This window comes from Diceros bicornis, chromosome 16 (assembly GCF_020826845.1).
Source record: "Diceros bicornis minor isolate mBicDic1 chromosome 16, mDicBic1.mat.cur, whole genome shotgun sequence".
In the NCBI taxonomy this organism is placed as follows: Eukaryota; Metazoa; Chordata; class Mammalia; order Perissodactyla; family Rhinocerotidae; genus Diceros; species Diceros bicornis.
Window position 1 is genome coordinate 21468507 of NC_080755.1, and position 20665 is coordinate 21489171.

General features: G+C 35.8%; 1 protein-coding gene across 1 annotated transcript in view; it reads left to right on the forward strand.

The window, feature by feature from the left end:
* Positions 1–20665, forward strand: part of TAF4B (TATA-box binding protein associated factor 4b) — a 128016-nt gene that overhangs the window by 36009 nt on the left and 71342 nt on the right. Inside the window, exons 8-9 of the mRNA XM_058556921.1 lie at positions 4279–4414; positions 5685–5790. Of these exons, the coding sequence (XP_058412904.1) occupies positions 4279–4414; positions 5685–5790 (242 nt within the window). The remainder of the gene's footprint in view (positions 1–4278; positions 4415–5684; positions 5791–20665) is intronic.

Here is a 20665-nt window from a genome sequence, read left to right on the forward strand (position 1 = left end):
TTTTTTTGGTGAGGAAGATTGGCCCTGAGCTAACATCTGTGCCCATGTACCTCTATTTTGTATGTGGGATGCTGCCACAGCATGGCTTGATGAGTGGTGTGTAGGTCTGCGCTCCGGATCCAGACCCGCGAACCCTGGGCCACTGAAGCGGAACGTGAGACCCCAATCACTGTGCCACCAGGCTGGCCCCACAGTTTGTCTTTTTTTTCTTCCTATTTTTGCATTTTGTTAAGAGTGAGAACAGAGGTCGAATTTAGTTGTTGATTGTAATCCCATTTAAATAGAACTAATGAAAGGTTTGGTGAAGAAAGAGGTTGAATCCAAGTAAGGCCTACCCTTTATCTACCATGTGTAATTAGGAGTTGCATAGAAAATTCTTCATGGGCTATGATTTATATCATAATAGGCTTATTATATAGGTTGGTAAACACTAGTTCATTTAAATTTACTTGAGGAATTTTTTTTTATTTTAGTTTGGTAAGAGTGCATTAGAATTTATGGAAAATGAACTAGTTAGAGACAATATTTATGTATGTTGTATACGTATATGTTGTCTTATTTTTGCATTGTTCAAGAAAATGTTTTATTATAAAAATTTTCAAACATAGCAAAGTTGAAGTTTATAGTGGACACCCATATACCAACCACCTAGATTCTGCCATTTACAATTATCATACTTGATATTGTGTATTTGTCCAGCCATCAGTCATCTTAATTTTTCCATGCATTTCTAAGATTTCTTCCTAGATAATTAAACATGCATATCATTAACTACAGTTCAATATTTGTTTACTGTTTTTTTCTTTTTAGCTAAAATTTACTTACAGTGACATGCACAAATGGATGTTTTGACAGTTAGTGCATACCTCTGTGTACCTCAAACCCCCATCAAGATATAGAATGTTGCCATCACCTTGAAATTCGCTCCCTTCCCAGTCAGTCCCCACCCCTATTCCCCCAGAAGCAATGACTCTTCTGATAATTTTCTCCCACAAATTAGTTTTGCTTGTTCTAGAACTTCATATAAATCAAATCATGCAATAAGCACGTTTAAATTTTTTTAACAGAAATTGGTAGGTTCTTGATTTGAGGCAGCATTTACTGATTCCTATAAAAGCTGGTAATATAATTAAGAATCATTTGAGCAAATTTTTAAAAGTGTTTACAAGGCTCTTTAAATTAAAGAAATGGGGGCCGGCCAGGTGGTGCAGGCGGTTAAGTGCGGGCGCTTCACTGCAGCGGCCCGTGGTTCGCCAGTTCGGATCCTGGACGCACACCGATGCACTGCTTGGCAAGCCATGCTGTGGCGGCGTCCCATATAAAGTGGAGGAAGATGGGCACGGATGTTAGCCCAGGGCCAGTCTTCCTCAGCAAAAAAAGAGGAGGATTGGCAGATGTTAGCACAGGACTGATCTTCCTCACAAAAAATAAATAAATAAGTAAGTAAATTAAAGAAACGGCATGTTCTGAGGTTTACCAAGATTGATTTTTAATCTGGGGCAAATAAATTTCAGCTCCATTGTAGGATTTTATTGGAGCTCTGTTATTAAGAAAGATTCTGAGGCTGGATGTGGGTTTATAGTGGCATTTAGTGGTATATGACACTGTCCCAGAAGATGAGGAATTAGTGGCTCAAGAACCACACATTGGCTGTTCTTGAGAAATAGTTGGCAACTAACGTGTATTTCCTGACTTTTATACTACAGTATTTGTTTAGTTGGGGCCCTCTGTTTTCTAGAACTCAACCCTAGTGAGTGCATGCCAGTAATTTCATATTGGACATTATATACAAATTAGAGGAGATATTACCCTTGATTCCAGTAACTTTGTGTGCATATACTACGTGAGTTATTTAGAGATAAGTATTTGATTGCTGTGTATTTATGAATAGGGAAGAGGATGGGAGGTTGAAATACAGAGAAAGCAAAGTGTGAGGGGTGTTCTCATCTACTTGTTTAATCCATACTTGTGTTCTTCTTGCTTTCTTTCCTTATGGAATTTAAGAACCGTTCCTTGCCAGGTATTCCAGATCATAGTTAATGTAAAATCAAAATTAATGTAAAAAAAAACTGTCACCTAAAGTACATTGTGTAGCTCTAGACCTGTAGTTTCTCTAAACTATTAGAATGTTAATTTATGTTAACATGCAAAGAAAACATTAGAACTTGACATGTCGAGACAAAAAGCTAAGGTATCTACCGTTTACCGTTCTTCCTCTCTAATGGTCTTTTGGAGGGAAAGTGAATAAAGGACTTAAGTTTTAAAAAATATAATAGCTCTTTCTTTTGTTTGCCAAGTAGGAGCAAATATCTCTTCTTTGGGCCAATTTCCATCTCTTTAAAGATAATTTCAGTCTCCAAAAGGTGCCTAATACTGTGGTTTTAAATGGTATTTTCTTTCTAAGAACACTAATGAATTCTCTTACAGTTTCTCACTCATTATATTTTATTTTGTTCGGCAAGTGTGCAGGAGTGTGCTGCACGTATGCTGCCCCATGTGTTAGAGTCATTAAGATGAGGAATGATAGGAATCCAGGATTGTGAAATCCCCGCTCAAAACTGTGATATATGTAAATATCACATATCATATCATATATATATATATATATATATATATATACACACACATACATACACACACACACACACACTTTTTTTTTTTAACTGGCACATTTGCCCCCAACAACCTGCATGAATTTGACCCTGGTTGGGCTGCAAGTGGGGCTGTGCACACTCCCAGGCCCAGGACCCCTCGGGTGGGCACTGCGGCTCACCTTCCCTAACTTGTTCCATGCCAGGGCCACACACCAGTGCCGGTGTCTGTGTGGGCCGGATCTCCCACATGCCCCCCACTCTCCCTCTCCTGCCTCCACCCCTCCTGGCAGGTCCCTAGGTGGTGTGGAGTGCCCCCACTTCCCCACCCCAGGAATAGTCTTGTTCCCATCAAAAATGGTATGAAGACTAACTCATAAACAAATTTCTAATAATATTTTATGACTATCTTTCATAATTAAAATACTGAAAAGAAATACCTCATAAAGAATATCAGGAAAGAAAGTGTGAACAATAGGGAGAAAAGCTAGAGCTGTCAGGAGTGTTTCTGTTGAGATTCAGTCTGAATGCGTAAATGGCACTCTGACTGTGTGGTACTTTGTAGAATTTAAATCTAATCCCTAGGACTACAGTACATAAGTATGATTTCAAATTATTGAATTACATTGTTGTTTTCAATGTAATTTCAATGTTTTCGAGAGTCTGTTCTTACAGAATGATGGCAATTGAATTATTCCCACTTGTATTTCTTCTCTAGGGGCATTAATTCCTGTAGGATTAGTTACTGGGACACTTTCAGTTTCTTGTGAGTTACTTTTGTTTAGTAATACACACTAGATTTTAAATTTTATTTATGAAAAATTAGAGTATGGAATAAATTGTTACCCCCCAAATTCTGTTCAGAAGTCTATCTCCTGGCTCGTTTAAATTAGCCATATATGAGTTTAAGGACTTATAAATAGTTCACTGTCAATAGCTGGCTCAAATACAGGGTGTCTGTTTTTCTTCTTTGAAGTGAAAAAATGAAGCTCTGCTATTCTGTTTTTTCTTCTTCTTTGAAGCTAAAAATAAGGCCCTGCTATTAATTTCTCTTCCTTTATCCCCAGGGCTCACCCTCTGGATTTCTTCAACTGTTATCTTGGAGAATGTCTTTAGCGTTGTCATTTTCCAGATACTGTTAAAAAACAGCCCAATAACAGTTCCTATCTTTTAGAGAGATATTTTGAAATATTTATGGATAAAAAGTGATGTCTGGAATTAGCTTTAAAATAATTGAGGATGGTGGAGAAGTGGGTAGGGATATAGATGAAACAAGATTGGCCAAGAATTAATCATTGTTGAAGCTGGGTAATAATGGTATAGGTGGTTTCATTTTATTGTTCCCTCTATTTTTGTACATGTTTGAAATTTTCCATGATAAGTTAAAAAATGAAAATAGGATCCGTATGGAGATTTAAATTGGGCAGTATGTAATGCAAATTTGAATTCCGCTCTAAAAAAATAAATATATTGTGTGAGATAATCAGTTTTTTGCTTTTGAATAAGAAGATAATTTTGCTCCATACAAATTTAAATTTTAAGTAGGCTTCATTATTATGCTAAGAGAAGGGTGTATTTACAGTTAGGTGAGCATAATCCTTTAGTTCTGTTTGATATGACTGAAAGCTTGTTCTTTCCTAAAGCAGTTTTAGTTGAATGACTATATTGACAGTTCTCGTGGTTTCAGGTAGTCCAGCAGCCTTCAGGAGGCATTGCAAAACAAGTGACCACACGTTCCCATTGCTCAGCACTGACCATTCAGAAACCTGGACAGAAGACGATGCCTGTGAGCACTGCAATACCTACCAGTCAGTTTCCTCCAGGTAGACTCTGGCCCATTCCCGCTCCATCACACTGGGTTGGAACTTGTCAGGGTTTTGTACTCTCTTTTTTATTGTTATATTAAGCAAAGAGAGATTTGATCTTTTAAGTTGGGACCTATGAGAGAAGACTGAAACATAACTGTTACGTTCTTTGTACATACATAGCTACTTTTTAGGACTATATATTGTTTTAGAATAAAAGAAGCAACTACTCTTGGTATTTTGTAATTAGATAAAACAATCTACTAGTAAATAAGTACTTATTTGACTTACAAAATTTGCTATAGGGGCCGGCCCCGTGGCTTAGCGGTTAAGTGCGTGCGCTCCGCTTCTGGTGGCCCGGGTTTGGATCCTGGGCGCGCACCGACGCACTGCTTGTCCGGCCATGCTGAGGTGGTATGCCACATACAGCAACTAGAAGGATGTGCAAACTATGACATACAACTATCTACTGGGGCTTTGGGGAGTAAAAGGGAAAGAAAAGGAGGAGGATTGGCAATAGATATTAGCTCAGGGCGGGTCTTCCTCAGCAAAAAAAGAGGAGGATTGGCATGGATGTTAGCTCAGGGCTGATCTTCCTCACCAAAAAAAAAAAAAAAATTTGCTATAGTCTTATTTCTTTTTAAAATGTACTTCTTTCTCTAAGTTTGCAAATCAGTCTTATGCATAAAAGCTAGATGTCTTATGTATTTTTAAAATCTACCAGTGTAAATGATATATTTTATTATTATTTATTCTTTTTTGAGGAGGATTCGCCCTGCGCTGTCTGTTGCCAATCTTCCTCTTTTTTTCCTTTTTTCTCCCCAAAGCCCCAGTACATAGTTGTATATGATAGTTGTAGAGTTGTAGCTTCTCTATGTGTGATGCCGCCTCAGCATGGCTTGATGAGTGGTGAGTAGGTCTGTGCCCAGGATCCGAACTGCTGAAGCAGAGCTCACGAACTTAACCACTACACGCCGGGCCAGCCCCGATATATTATTAACATATGTTTCTGGCACCTTTTCTGCGTAATATTTTTATAATGCTGGCAATTCTATAGACAATCTGAAGACCATATAAAAAAGAAATGGAGAGGTCTTGATTTTATAAGATAATTTCTTATGTAGGGAATAAATTCATTGTCATGTTTGAATTTAAACATAGTTCTAGGGCAGCTTGAAATTTTCTTAATTGCTCTACATATATTAAAAGCTGTTGTCCTGAATTTTTCCTAATGAGGCTGGATTGGTTTTTTTAATCCACTTTTTTCTTTCTTCTTTTGTTTTTATAGCTTCCATTCTAAAGCAAATTACCCTGTCAGGAAATAAAATTCTGTCACTTCAAGCATCTCCTGTTCAGAATAATAAGATAAAAGAGAATGGAACAACATCCTTCAGGTAAAGAAAATAAATAGTTAAAACTGGTCTGGTTTATTTTTTAAAAATAATTTAAAAAATTTTCTCTTTTAAAAACAGAAGAGATGACAGAATAATACTTATATAAAATAAATATATTGATGCCTTTTAAAAATGCTAACAGTACTTTATTGAGTATAATTTATAAACAGTAAAGTGCGCAGATCTTAAGTGTACAGTTCAATGAATTTTGACAAACATATGTACCTGTATAATCATAATCCGCTCAAGATGCTGAACATATCCATCACCTTTATGCTCCTTTTAAATCAGTCACCCCCAACCCTTGCCGCTGACAGCTACTCTTCTTATGTCCGTCATCATAGATCATTTTTGTCTATTCTTGAACTTCATGTAAATGGAAAGTTACACTATCTATTCTTTTACTTCTGACTTTTTTCACTCAGAATATTTTTGAGATTCATATTATACATCATCTTGAATATTAGAAGACTGTTCTTTTGTATTCGTGAGAAGTATTCATTGTATAAATGTAAATTTGTTTATCCTTTTTCCTCTTGATGGACATTGGATTGTTTCTGGTTTTTGATGGTTACAGTCACGTGCCGCATAACGATGTTTCCGTCAACGATGGACCACATGTACGACAGTAGTCCCATAAGATTAGTACCAAATAGCCTAGGTGTATAGTAGGCTAAACCATCTAGGTTTGTAGTAAGTACACTCTATGATGCTCACTGGACAAAATTGCCTACCAATGCATTTCTTAGAACATATCCCCGTCTTTAAGCAATGCATGACTGTATGTATAAAGCTGCTATAAACATTTATGTACAGATTTTTATGTGAACATAGATTATCATTTCACTGTAGTAAATATATATGAGTATGATTGCTTGGTCATTAGGTAAGCATGTGTTTAACCACTTAAGAAACTACCAACCTCTTTACTAAAGAGACTGTACCATTTTGCATTTCCACCAGCAATGATAAGAGTTCTCGTTGCTCACCAACTATGTCAGGACTTGGTATTGTCAGTTCTTTTGATTTTTACCATTTTAATAAGTGTGTAGTGGTTATTATTATGGTTTTAATTTGTATTTTCCTGGTGACTAAAGATGTTGAGCATCTCTTCTTGTGCTTATTTTCTGTCTTCTTTGGTGAAGTGTATATTCAAATCTTTTGCCCATTTTTTCTTATTGAGTTGTATGTTTTCTTATAGTTCAGTTTTTAGAATTCGTTGTATATTCAAGATCCAAGTGCTTTGCCACATAGGTGATTGGGAAATATTTTCTTTCTGGTGTGTTTTATCATCCTCATACCAGTGTCTTTCACGGGGCAAAAGTTTTTAATTTTGCTGAAGTCCAGTTCATTAATTTTTTCTCTTGTAGATTATACTTTTCATGTTTTATCTAAGAAATGTTTGTGTAACCCAAGGTTACAAAGATTTTCTCCTATGCTTTGTTTTAGAAATTTTACAGTTTTAGCTTTGTCCTTTGATATTCTTTAATTTCCACCTATTGCCTATATAAAAATATGTGGGTATTCTACTTTCTTCTTTTCCTCCCTTCTCGCATTTTTAGTTGGCATTATTTCTTTGTCACAACATGTAAACATTTGTACTTTAGTCTTCCTTCCTCACCTTCAGCTACATTTTAGTTGTAGGTCTACTTTTATATTAAAATGGTCACCCTAAGTCCTTTTTCTGCGGTTTTCTCAGTCATCTCTTGGTTAGATGATGTTCATCCACTTAAGAAGGGCTTATTGGTGTAGAATTCCCTAAGTTCTTGTATGTTAAAAACTTTTTTTTCAAGGTCCTTGATACTTGCAAGACAGCTTGCCTGGATATGAAATTAACACGTTTTGTATTGCATTTTTAAAAAATACTGCTTCATTATTGCCTTGATTTTTATGTTGTTTTTAATTTATTTGATCTTTTTATCTGAAGGCCTTGAGAATTTATTTCTTTGTCTTTGAAATCTAATAGTTTTACAATAGGATATGTTGTGAAACATTGATCACTCTGGCTTAATTTTCCTAGGTTCCCAATTGGCACTTTTAATATGTAGATTCTGGTCTTTTGAAATTTCTGGAAAGTTTTCTTGGATTGTAGTTTTAAATATTAGCTCTAGTCCATCGTTTTGTGTTTTTTTCTTCAGGGACTGCAATAGTATGGATTTTATTCCTTTTACTTCTTTTTCTTTTCCATTATTTTGTCTCTGATCCTTTTTTATTTCTTTATCTCATTTTCATTCCCTTGGTTGTTGTTCCACCTTTTTTCAATGCCTCTTAATAGGGTTTTGTTTTGCATCTATTTGCCTTTGAAAACCTGTTTGATTCCCTTTGTCTGCAGCACTCTAAATTTTCCCTTTCACCAAAATGTACCTCTCTCTCTCTTTTTTGCCTCCCCACACCCAGAAGCTTACTCATTTTGAAGTCGGCCAGGTTTAATTGAATGTAGCCCATGCTTTGATCTACCAGGACACCTTTTTAGTAGTTTCAGATTTGGGATGTAATTAGTCTTCCTGCCAATAGTGTATATCATATTTATGCCTGCTGCTAGTTCTCTTGTCTCTCTTCTGCAGTTTTTCCCAGTCTGCTTTTGCCACGAGCCTTGAGTCAGATGGGGGTGGGGGGTGAGTTGAGCAGGGGACAGGGAGTAGGTCGGTGGGGAAGTGGTCGCCAGAGGACAAGAGAGTGTGCATCGGGACTTGTTGTTTTCCGTTTATATTTATCTTATTTTGAAGTTTGGATAGTCTTTGTCTTTGAGTTTTGCCAAGGCTGTGGTTTTTGTTGTTCTGTATTGTTTTGAGAGGAAATGTTGGAAGATGGTGATCTAGGCCGTCTTCATCATTGTCTCCTGATGCGATGAGTTTTGACAAAAGGCTAAATCCACATACCAAGGACCTCAATCAAGATATATAGAATAGGGGCCGGCCCCGTGGCATAGCGGTTAAGTGCACCTGCTCTGCTGCTGGCGGCCCGAGTTTGGATCCTGGGCGCGCACCAATGCACCGCTTGTCGGGTCATGCTGTGGCCGTGTCCCACATAAAGTGGAGGAAGATGGGCACAGGTGTTAGCCCAGGGCCAGTCTTCCTCAGCAAAAAGAGGAGGATTGGCATACATGTTAGCTCAGGGCTGATCTTCCTCACTCACTCACTAACTAACTAATCAATCAATCAAGCAAACTCCAAAGCAAGCAATGCAAAAATGTCTTGTTGAAAAAAAAAAAGATACATAGAATGTTTTCACCATCCCACAATCTTCCTTTGTGCTCCTTCCCAGCCAGTCCCCTCATTACACCCCAGGCAACCACTGATTGGCTTCCTATCATTGTAGTTTGGATTTGTCTTTCCTAGGGTTATAAACCAACAGAATTATATAATTTGTATTCCTGTGTCTAGTGTCCTTTGCTCAGCATAATGTCTTTGATATACATCCAATATTGTTCCATGTATTAGTCATTTGTCCCTTTTTATTTCTGAGTATTATTCCACTGTATGGATATACCATATTTGTTTGCACTGGATTGTTTATCTCTTTATCTGTTGTTTGACATTTGGGTCATTTCCAGTTTTGGGCTATTGTGAATAAAGCTGCTAGGAAACATGTGTCCAAGTCTTTGTATGGGCTCATTTTCCCTTTACTTACGTGAATATGTGAGAGTGGAATTGCTGAATCATGTAGTATGGATACATTTAACTTTATAAGAAACTGTCAAACTGTTTTCCTATGTGGTTATACCATTTACATTCCCACCAACAAAGTGTGAGAATTTGTTCCAGCTGTTCCACATCCTTGTCAACAATTAATACTGCAATTTTTTTTTAAGTTTTAACTATTCTAGTTGGTATATAGCTATATTTCATTTTGGTTTTAATGTGCATTTCCCTTGTAGCTAATGATGCCGAGTATATTTTCATGTCCTATTGGCCATTTGTGTAACTCCTTTTGTGAAATGTCTGTTCAAATATTTTGCCCGTTTTTAAGTTGAGTATTTTTGTCATGTACTTTTTCTGCATCTATTGAAGATGATCATTCATTTTTCTTATTATTCATATTATTCAATGTATTGTGAATTACATTGATTTAAAAAAAAATGTTTGAAGGTTAAGTCAACCTTGTACTCCTGGAGTATTATCCTTTTTATATATTGCTGTATTTGATTTGATTAATATTTTGTTAAAAGGTTTTGTGTTTATGTTCATGGGGGGTTTTGGTCTATAGTTTTCTGTTCTTATGGTGTCTTTGCCAGCTTTTGGTATCTGTGGTTATGCTGGCTCAAAAAATGAGTTGTAAAGTATTTCCCCCTCCTGTGTTTTAAATCTTTGTGTAGAAATTATATTATTTCTTCCATAAGAAAGTAGGTCTTTTGTTTTCTTTTGGTGAAAGTTTTGATAAGAAAGTCGGTTTCCTTTATAAATATATGGGATATTTAGATTTTGTATTTCATCTTAATGTCAGTTTCAGAAAATTGTATTTTTTTAAGGTTTTTGTACATTTCATCTTTTAAATTTGTTGAAATTGTTAATTTGTTGGAATTGTTCCTCATACTTCCTTTTCTTTCTTTTTTTTTTTTAATAATTTTATTTATTTATTTTTTCCCCCAAAGCCCCAGTAAATAGTTGTATAGCTATCTATAGCTGCACATCCTTCTAGTCGCTGTATGTGGGATGCGGCCTCAGCATGGCCGGAGAAGACATACGTCGGTGCGTGCCTGGGATCCGAACCCAGGCCGCCAGCAGCGGAGCACGCGCACTTAACCACTAAGCCACGGGGCAGGCCCATCCTTTTCTTTTTAATGTCTGTAGATTCTTTAGTGGTAATTTAGTATACTGTAATTTTTTCAAGAATTTTGTGTATTTTATCTTTTTTTTTTTTTTTGAGGAAGATCGGCCCTGAGCTAACATCTGCCAACCCTCCTCTTTTTGCTGAGGAAGACTGGCCCTGGGCTAACATCCATGCCCATCTTCCTCCACTTTATATGGGACGCCTGCCACAGCATAGCCTGACAAGCAGTGTATTGGTGCATGCGCGGGATCCAAACCTGCGAACCCCGGGCCGCCACAGCAGAGCGGGTGAACTTAACCGCTTGCGCTACCAGGCCGGCCCCTGTGTATTTTATCTTAGTTGTTGACTTTTTGGGGAAGAAAGTTGTTCATTTTATTCCCTTATCCTTTTAATATCTATAAGATTTGTAGTGATGTTCTTTCTTTCCATTGATAGGGTTTTTTTCAATTTTCTTAATGGTTTTAAAGAATGAACATTTGATTTTGTTATTTTTATCTGTTGTTCATCTTTTGTCTACTTTATTAAAAAAATATTCCTTCTCCTTACTTTGGGTTTAAGTTGCTTCTCTTTTTCTAGCCCCTGAAGGTGGAAATTTAGATCATTACGTTTTAATCTTCTTTCTAATATAGGCGTTTAAAATTATAAATTTCTCCCTAGGTACTGATTTATCTTCCAACTAATTTTAGTGTTTTGTTTTCGTTTTCATTCATATCAAAATATTTTCTTCTTTCTCTTCTATTTAATAGTGCAAACATTTGGGGCTTTTCTAGAGATTTTATGCATTTATTTTCTAATGTAATTTTTTGCGATCAGAGAACATACTCCATATAATTTTAATGTTATTAAATTTATTGAGATTCTTCATTGTGGTCAACCTTGATGAATATCTCATATGCACTTGGAAAAATGTGTTCTTCAGTTTTGGACAGTTTTTTGTAAATGTCAGTCTGATGAAGGTAGCCAGTAGTGTTCACATCTATTTCCTGGCTTTTTTTTTTTTTTTTTTTTTTTTTTTTGACTATTCCCATCAATTACTGAGTGTGGGTATTAAATTTCCAACTTTGATTGTAGATATTCTTATTTTTTTCCTTTAGTTCCTGTCAGTTTTTACATTATTTATTTGATGTTCTGTTATTAGATGTATACGTATTTATAATTGTTATGTTTTTCTGATGAATTGGCCCTTTTATCACAATTAAATGTCCTTCTTTATTTGAAAATATTTCTAGTATTGCTGTGTATTTTGTCTGCTGAGTATAAACACTTAGCTTTGTTATTATTGTTTACATATTCTTTTTCCTTCCTTTTTCTTTCAACCTACATGTGTCTTTGTATTTAAAGAGTGTGTTTTATACATAGCATAGAGCTGGACTGTGCTTTTTTTTTGATCAAATCTAACAATGATTCCTTTTTAACTGGTGTATTTAGACCTTTACATTTAATTTAATTATTGATATTGTAATATTTAGGTTAATATTTTGCTATTTTATTCATCTCTTCTTTGTTTCTTGTCTTTTGGGATAAGTGATTATTATTTTATATTCCATTTTAATTCCTCTCTTGGCTTTTTATCTATATCTCTGCATTTTTTTTTGTTTGGTAGATTTACAAGGATTATAATATGCATTTTTAGACTGTCACTCTCTATTTTGAGTTAATATGGTACTACACGTAAAATAGGGGAACTTTGCAACAACATAGGTCCCTTTATCCCACTGTCTTCTTCTGTGCTATATATTTTTATTTTCATATATAGTACATCAGCATACGTTATAAACTCTATAGTATTATGATTTTAGCTTTGAACAGTCTTTTTTCTTAAAACAGGCTTTTTCTTTAAAACATTCCAAGTGCTCTTCATTTTGTTGTGTAGAGTCCAGTTTTCATGTGGTGTTTTTTTCCTGTCAGCTGAAGATCTTCTTACAGTATTTCTTGGTCTACAGTTCTGCTGGTGACAACTCTTCTGTTTTCCTTTTCCTGAAAACTGTTTTTGTTTACCTTCACTTTAGGTGGGTAGTTTTTTTTTTTTTTTTAATTTAAAATTATAGGCTGGCATCTTTTTTACTTTTTTACTGTGAAGAGTTAAAGGTGTTATTCCATTGTTTGCTGATCTCTATTGTTTCTGATGGGAAGTCAGTTTTAATTCGTATCATTGTTCCCGTGTATGTACTGTGTAGGTTTTTTTCTCATTGCTTTTAAGATTTTCTCCGTGGATTTTAGCAGTTTGACTCTGCTTCAGTTTGACTCTGGTTGTAGTTTTCTTTGTGTTTCTTATACGTGAGCTTTACGGAGCTTTTTGAATCTGTAACTTGGAGTTTTTTCTAACTATGGAAAATGTTCTGTCCTTATTTCTTTAGAATTTTTTTGTCCTGTTATCTCTGCTGACCTTTTTTGATTGCAATTATATGTGTATTAGACCTTACTTGATATTTTCCTACATATCAACAAGGCTTTGTTTATTTTTCTTTGATCTTTATGTTCTGTTGAGTCTGTCAGCATATTTGTATGCTTCCTTAAAATCTTTGCCTATTAATTGCAACATCTGGCTCATTTCAAGATTAGTTTCTGCTGATGTTTTTCTTGACCCCAGATCACATTTTCTATTTTTCATATGTCTTGTAAATTTTTGTTGTGTTCAGAACATTCATTGACTTCCTGTTTTTCACATGTCTAGTAATTATTGACTCTGGATTCAGTTATGTTCTTCTGAAAACTTGATTTTTTAATTTAGTAGACTTGATTGTAGCTTAACCTGACTGCTCTTGAATTCCAAACTTACTTTTCTCTTCCTCTTGCTGTTTTTGTTAGGCATCCTGGAGTGTTCCCTTGGGCATATGTAGTTCTTCCACCAATCAATGAATAGATCAGATTTATGTGCAGATTTGAGGGCTACTCCTCTATGGATCCTTACATCCTGGTATATCTTTAATTGTCCAAGTGCTCTGTCAACACAAAAATCTGTCCTGTGACACCTGACACCAAGAATGTGATTACACAGACTGGGGAGTGCTCTCAGGTCAAAAGATATAAACTCACAAATTTTATCCATTGTTGTTCCCATCTTTTTTTTTTTTTCCTTTTTTATTTATTTATTTTTTTGTGTGAGGAAGATCAGCCCTGAGCTAACATCTGCCAATCCTCCTCTTTTTTTGCTGAGGAAGATTGGCCCTGAGCTAACATCTGTGCCCATTTTCCTCTACTTTATATTGGACGCCGCCACAGCATGGCTTGACTCATGTGTGCGCCCGGGCTCCGAATCGGCAAACTCCGGGCTGCCGCAGCGGAGCGCGCGCACTTAACTGCTTGCACCAGCGGGCTTGCCCCTGTTCCCATCTTTTAACAGTCACTTCCCTCCAGTTTCTGCCTGCTTTTGTTCAGTTCTTTAAATGGTTGCCTAAAAGTTGTATGTTGATTTTGTAATTGTTATTAATCAAGCTACTCTGATGTTACCAGAAACGACAACCTCCATTTCTTTTTTAATAGATTATTATTCTCTGGTGGAATTATCTTTTCTTCTGTGTTCCTGAACAATTAATCCTAGTTTTGATTTTTTTTTTTTTTTTTGCTGAGGAAGATTCACCCTGTGCTAACATCTGTTGCGAATCTTCCTCTTTTTTTGCTTGAGGAAGATTAGCCCTGAGGTAACATCTGTGCCAGTCTTCCTCTATTTTGTATGTGGGTCGCCCCCACAGCATGGCTGGTGAGTGATGTAGGTCCGCAGCCGAGATCCAAACCTGGGCTGCCAAACCAGAGCATGTGGAACTTGAAGCACTCGGCCATGGGGCTGGCCCCCAATCGTAGTTACTTTAAAGTCCTTGCCTAATATTCCCAATATCCAGGTTATCCATAAGTCTGTTTCTGTTATCTGGCTTTTTAGTCCTATTTCTTGGTGTGTACTTAGTAATTTTGAGTCAAAGTCACATAAAAATAAAAAATAATTCTAGGAGTTTTGGATTAATTACCTCCAGAAAGAGAATTTGTCCAATTTTCTGGTTGGCAGCAGAGGAGCAGATTGCCTTAATCTAATCAGTAACTGAGCTGAAAAAAAGCTAGGTTGTAATCTTTCCAAGACTCCCATGTCTCTTTGGTTCTCTTCACTTCCAGGGTGTAGTCCCTCAGGAATTTCAACTAAGACTTAGGGTGCTTTTCTTTGCTGGATTCTGAGCCTCAATTTTTATTTCTGGTGTACTTCAAGGGTATTTAAAACTCAGTGTGCTATTTTTGTTGTTGTAAACTGGCATGATTCTTTTTCTCCCCCCATTTTAAAAATTGTTGTAAAATACACATAACATAAAATTTGCCATCTTAACCATTTTTAAGTGTATAGTTCAGTAGTATTAAATACATTTATAATGTTGTGCTACCACCACCATCCATCTCCAGAACTCTTTTCATCTTGTAAAATGACACTTTATACCTATTAAACAATAACTTCCCATTTCTCACTTCTCCCTTTCCCCTGGCAACCACTATTCTACTTTCTGTCTGTACGGTTTTGATTACTCTAAGTGTATCACGTAAGTGGAGTTATACAGTATTTGTCTTTTTGTGACTGGCTTATTTCACTTAGAACAATGTCCTGTTGAGGCATATGTCAGAATTTCCTTCCTTTTAAAGACTGAATTATATTCCATTGTATGTATGTGTCACATCTTGCTTATTCATCTGTCGATGGACACTTGGGTTGCTTCCACATTTTAGCTATTGTGAATAATGCTGCTACAAACATCGGCCTGCAAATATCTCTTCAAGTCTGTTTTCACTTCTTTTGAGTATATACCCAGAAGTGGAATTGCTGGATCTTATGGTAATTCTATTTTTAATTTTTTAAGGAACTGCCATACTGTTTTCCACAACAGCTGTACCGTTTTACATTCCCATCAGCATGCACAAGCGTTCAATTTTCTCCACATCCTTGCCAACACTTGTTATTTTCTGTTTTGTTTTGTTTTATAATAGCCATCCTAATAGGTCTAAAGTAGTATTTTGTGGTGATTTTGATTTGCTTTTCCCTGATGACAAATAATGTTGAGCATTTTTTCATGTTCTTATTGGCCATTTGTAAATCTTTGGAGAATTGTCTATTCAAGTATTTTGACCATTTTTTAAATCAAGTTGGTTTTTTGTTGAGTTTTAGGAGTTCTTTATATGTTCTGTATATTAATCCCTTATCAAATGTATGATTTGCAAATATTTTCTTCTGTGGATTGCCTTTTTTACTCTGTTGATAGTGTCTTTTGATGCACAAAATTTAAAAATTTTTGTGAAGTCCAATTTGTCTAATTTTCTTTTGTTGCTTATGCCTTTGGTGTCATATTCAAGAAATTATTGCCAAATCCAATGTCATAAAGCTTTTGCCTTATGTTTTTTTCTAATATTTTTATAGTTTTAGATCTTACTTTTAGGTCTTTGGTCCATTTTGAGTTAATTTTTGTATACAGACTTAGGTAAGGGTCCAACATTATTCATTTGAATGTGGATATCCAGTTTTCCTAGCACTATTTGTTGAAAATACTCTTCTTTCCCAATGAAAGGTCTTGGCACCCTTGTAAAAATCATTTGACCATATATGTGAGTGTTTATTTCTGGGTTCTCTACTCTCTTCCATTTGTCTATGTGTCTGTCTTTATGTTAGTGCCACACTGTTTTGATTACTCTGGCTTTGTAGTAAGTTTTGAAATCAGGAAATATGAGTCCTCCAGCTTTGTTCTTTTTCAAGATTATTTTGGCTATTTGGGGTCCCTTGAGATTGCATACGAATTTTAGGATGAGTTTTTCTATTTCTGCAAAAAAGCTTCATTGTGCTTTTGATAGAGATTGCATTGAATCTGTAGGTCGCTTTGGGTAATATTGACATCTCAGTAATATTAAGCGTTCTACTCCATGAATATGGGATGTATTTCTATTTATTTATGTCTTCTTTAATTTCTTTCAGCAATGTTTTGTTGTCTTCGTTGTACAAGTCTTTTGCCTCCTTGGTTAAGTTTACTGCTAAGTATTTTATTTTATTTTTTTTGGTGTGGAGATCAGCCCTGTGCTAACATCTGCCAGTCCTCCTCTTTTTTTGCTGAGGAAGACTGGCCCTGTGCTACCATCCATACCCATCTTCCTCCACTTTATATGGGACGCTGCCACAGCATGGCTTGCCAAGCAGTGCGTTGGTGTGTGCCCGGAATCCGAACTGGTGAACTCTGGGCTGCCGCAGCGAAGCGTGAGCACTTAACCGCTTGCACCAGTGGGCCAGCCCCCGTATTTTATTCTTTTTGATGCTGTTATAAATGGAATTGTTTTTTTTTTAAATTTCCTTTACAGATTGTTCATGTTAATGTATAGAAATGTAGCTGATTTTTGTGTGTTGACTTTGTACCCTGCTAATTTGCTCGATGCATTTTTTTTAAATGTTTTATTTATTTATTTTTTTATTGATGTTTTAATAGTTTATAACATTGTGAAATTTTGGGTTGTACATTTTTGTTTGTCCATCACCATGTATATGTCTCCCTTCACCCCTTGTGCCCACCCCCCACCCCCATTGCCCCTGGTAACCACAATACAGTTTTCTCTGTCCATGTGTTGGTTTATATTCCACATATGAGTGAGATCATACAGTGTTTGTCTTTCTTTTTCTGGCTTATTTCACTTAACATAATACCCTCCGGGCCCATCCATGTTGTTGCCAATGGGACAATTTTGTCTTTTTTTATGGCTGAGTAGTATTCTGCTCAATGCATTTTTAATACTAGCTTTTTTGTGGAATTTTAGGGTTTTTTAACACATGGCATCATATCATCTCTGAATAGAGATAATATTACTTCTCTCTTTCCAATTTGGATGCCTTTCATTTCTTTTTCTTGCCTAATTGCTCTGGCTAGAACTTCCAGTACTATGTTGAATAGTTCAAGTGGCAAAAGTGGGCATTTTTGTCTTGTTCTTGATCTTAGAGGAAAAGCTTTCAGTCTTTCATCATTGAGTATGGCGTTTGCTGTGGGTTTTTCATATATTGCTATACTATTTTGAGGTAATTTCCTTCTATTCCTAGTTTTTTGAGTGTTTCTATCTATGAAAGGGTGTTGAATTTTGCAGAATTCTTTCTCTACATCAGTTGAGATGGTCAGTGGTTATTTTCCTTCATTGTGTTAATGGTGTTATTACATTGATCAATTTTTGTATGTTGACCCATCTTTGCACTCCAGGAATAAATCTCATTTGGTCATGGTGTGTAATCCTTACGCTGCTGAATTCAGTTGGTCAGCATTTTGTTGAGGAATGTTCATAGTTTTCTTATAGTATCTTTGTCTGGCTTGGGTATCATGGTAATGCTGGCCTCATAGAACTAGTTAGGAATTGTCCTTTCCTCTTCAATATTTTGGAAAAGTTTTAGAAGATTTGGTATTAGTTTTAGAAGATTTGGTATTAATTCTCCTTTAAATGTTTGGTATAACTCACAGTGAAGCCATCAGGTTCAGGGCTTTTCTTTGTTGGGAGATTTTTGATTACTGATTCAATCTCCTCAGTAATTATTGGACTATTCATATTTTCAATTTGTTCATGTTTAGTTTTGGTAGGCTTTGTGTATCTAGGAATTTGTCCATTTCATCTAGGCTATCCAATTTTTTGGTGTGTAATTGTTCATAGTACTCTAATAATTCTTTTCATTTCTGTAGAATCAGTGGTAACGCCTCCACTTTCATTTCTGGTTTTAGTAATTTGAGTCTTCTTTCTCTTATTCCTAGTCCATCTAGCTAAAAGTTTGTCAAATTTTTTTTATCTTTTCAAAGAACCAACTTTTGGTTTCATTAATTTTCTCTATCATTTTTCTGTTCTCTCTTTTATTTCTGCTCTAATCTTTTTTTTTTTTTAAGGAAGATTGACCCTGATCTGTTGCCAATCTTCCTCCTCTTTTCCTTTTTCCTGCCCTAAGCCCCAGTAGATAGTTGTGTGTCATAGTTGTACATCCTTCTAGTTGCTCTATGTGGGACGCCACCTCAGCATAGGCTTGATGAGCGGTGAGTAGGTGTGTGCCCAGGATCTGACCTGGCAGTCCCTGGGCCACTGAAGCGGAGCACGTGAACTTAACCGTTGCACCACCACACCGGGTCCTGCTGTAATCTTTATTATTTCCTTCTTGTTGCTAGCTTTGGATTTAGTTCGTTCTTATTTTTTCTAGTTCCTTAAGTTGTGAGGTTAGTTTGTTGCTATGAGATCTTTCTTGTTTTTTTAATGTAGTCATTTATAGCTCTAAATTTCCCCCTTAGCACTGCTTTTTTTGCATCTCATAAGTTGTGGTATGTTCTGTTTTGTTTTCATTCATCTAAGTATTTTCTAATTTCCCTTGTGATCTCTTCTTTCATCCATTGATTATTTAAGAGAGTGTTGTTTAGTTGCCACAAATTTGTTAATTTGACAGTTTTACTTCTGTTGTTGATTTCTAACTTCATCTCATTGTGGTCAGAGAAGATACTTTGTATGTTATCTTTTTTATTTATCTATTTGTGAGGAAGATCAGCCCTGTGCTAACATCTGTACCCATCTTCCTCCACTTTATATGGGACACCGCCACAGCATGGCACTTGGCAAGCCAAGTGGTGCATTGGTGCGCGCCCGGGATCTGAACCAGCAAACTCCGGGCCGCCGCAGTGAAGCGCGCGCACTTAACCGCTTGTGCCACCGGGCCGGCCCCAAGTGTGTTATCTTTTTAAATCTATTGAGACTTCATTTGTGGCCTAACATGTGGTCTATACTGGAAAACGTCCCATGTGCACTTGAGAAGACATGTATGCTCTTGTTTGGGTAGCATGTTATATATAGGTTGTTAGATTTAGTTGGTTTATTGTGTTTTGCTTTTGTTTTTATAGATGACATTAATGTCTTCATTCAAGAGTGAAAAACTTGCCACTCTAGCCTGCCTTTATTTGTGATACTAATGGATTAGCCAACACTGATTAATTTTTCTCAGCAGGTTGCTAATCCATTCATTGAATATTCATTCAGTGTCTGCTTTGTCCTAGTTATGGGGTTTGGGATATATATAATGGTTATCATTCTGGTGTTACTTCATCTTGTCCATCAGGAATGTTATGAGGCATTTCTTAATTATTCTTTAGAAATCAAGATATCTTGAGTCCTAGGTATTCCTTTGACCTCTGCTTGGGTCTTTTCTGGGCTATTCCTTTAGTTAGTTTATCTTTCTTTTTATCTCTATTTTATCTTATCAGTTAATTTATTTATTTCCAATTGTATACTGCTCAATTTACTATAACTTCAAAATAAATTTTATATCTGTTAAGGCATGTCCCCTACCCACCTCTCCTTCTCCTTTAATTCTTCTCCTTTCTCGCCTCTCGTACCCCCCTCTCCTGCTCTTCTTGATTTCCTTGGCTGTTCTTGGGATTTTGCTGTTCCATATAAGATTAAGCATCAGTTTAAATTCCACCAAAGATCTCTTCTAGAACTTGAATTTGCATGACCTTGAGTCCCTAGGTCCATTGTCCTTCAGCTGATTTCTTTATATAATTTTGAGCCTTCTATCTATGAACATGATTTATCTCCATTTGTGCATGTCTTTTTTAACATCTTTTGATAAAATGATGTCATTTTTTTCTATAAAGGTTTACACAGTTTGTTGCATTTATCTATTGGTTTTATTTCTAGGCACCTTTTTATTGCTATTATAAGTAATATTTTTGATAATTTCTTTTTCTATTCCTAGTTTATAGAAATACAGGTGGCTTCTTTTTTAATCATATGCCAACTGCCTTGTTAGTTCTTATTTCTGATAATTTTTAGCATATTTTAGGTTATTTATGTATACAATGATGTCAAGAGTGAGATTAGAATTATGGGTTGAGTTTTTTTTGTTTTGGCTTTCATCACTTTAGAAATGTCATTCTATTGTTTGTATGTGTTCACTTTCAAAGATAAAACATATAAGGAAAAGTCACCCTGAGTTTAAACTACAGGGAAACAGCAACACATTTGGAACTGCAGTGACTTTAAACATTAGATGATCAAATATTCAATATTAAAAACTGTTATAAAATGGTTAAAAATAAAAGGTGAAATCACAAAATGAGCAGGTAACAATTATCTATTAAAAAATGAATAC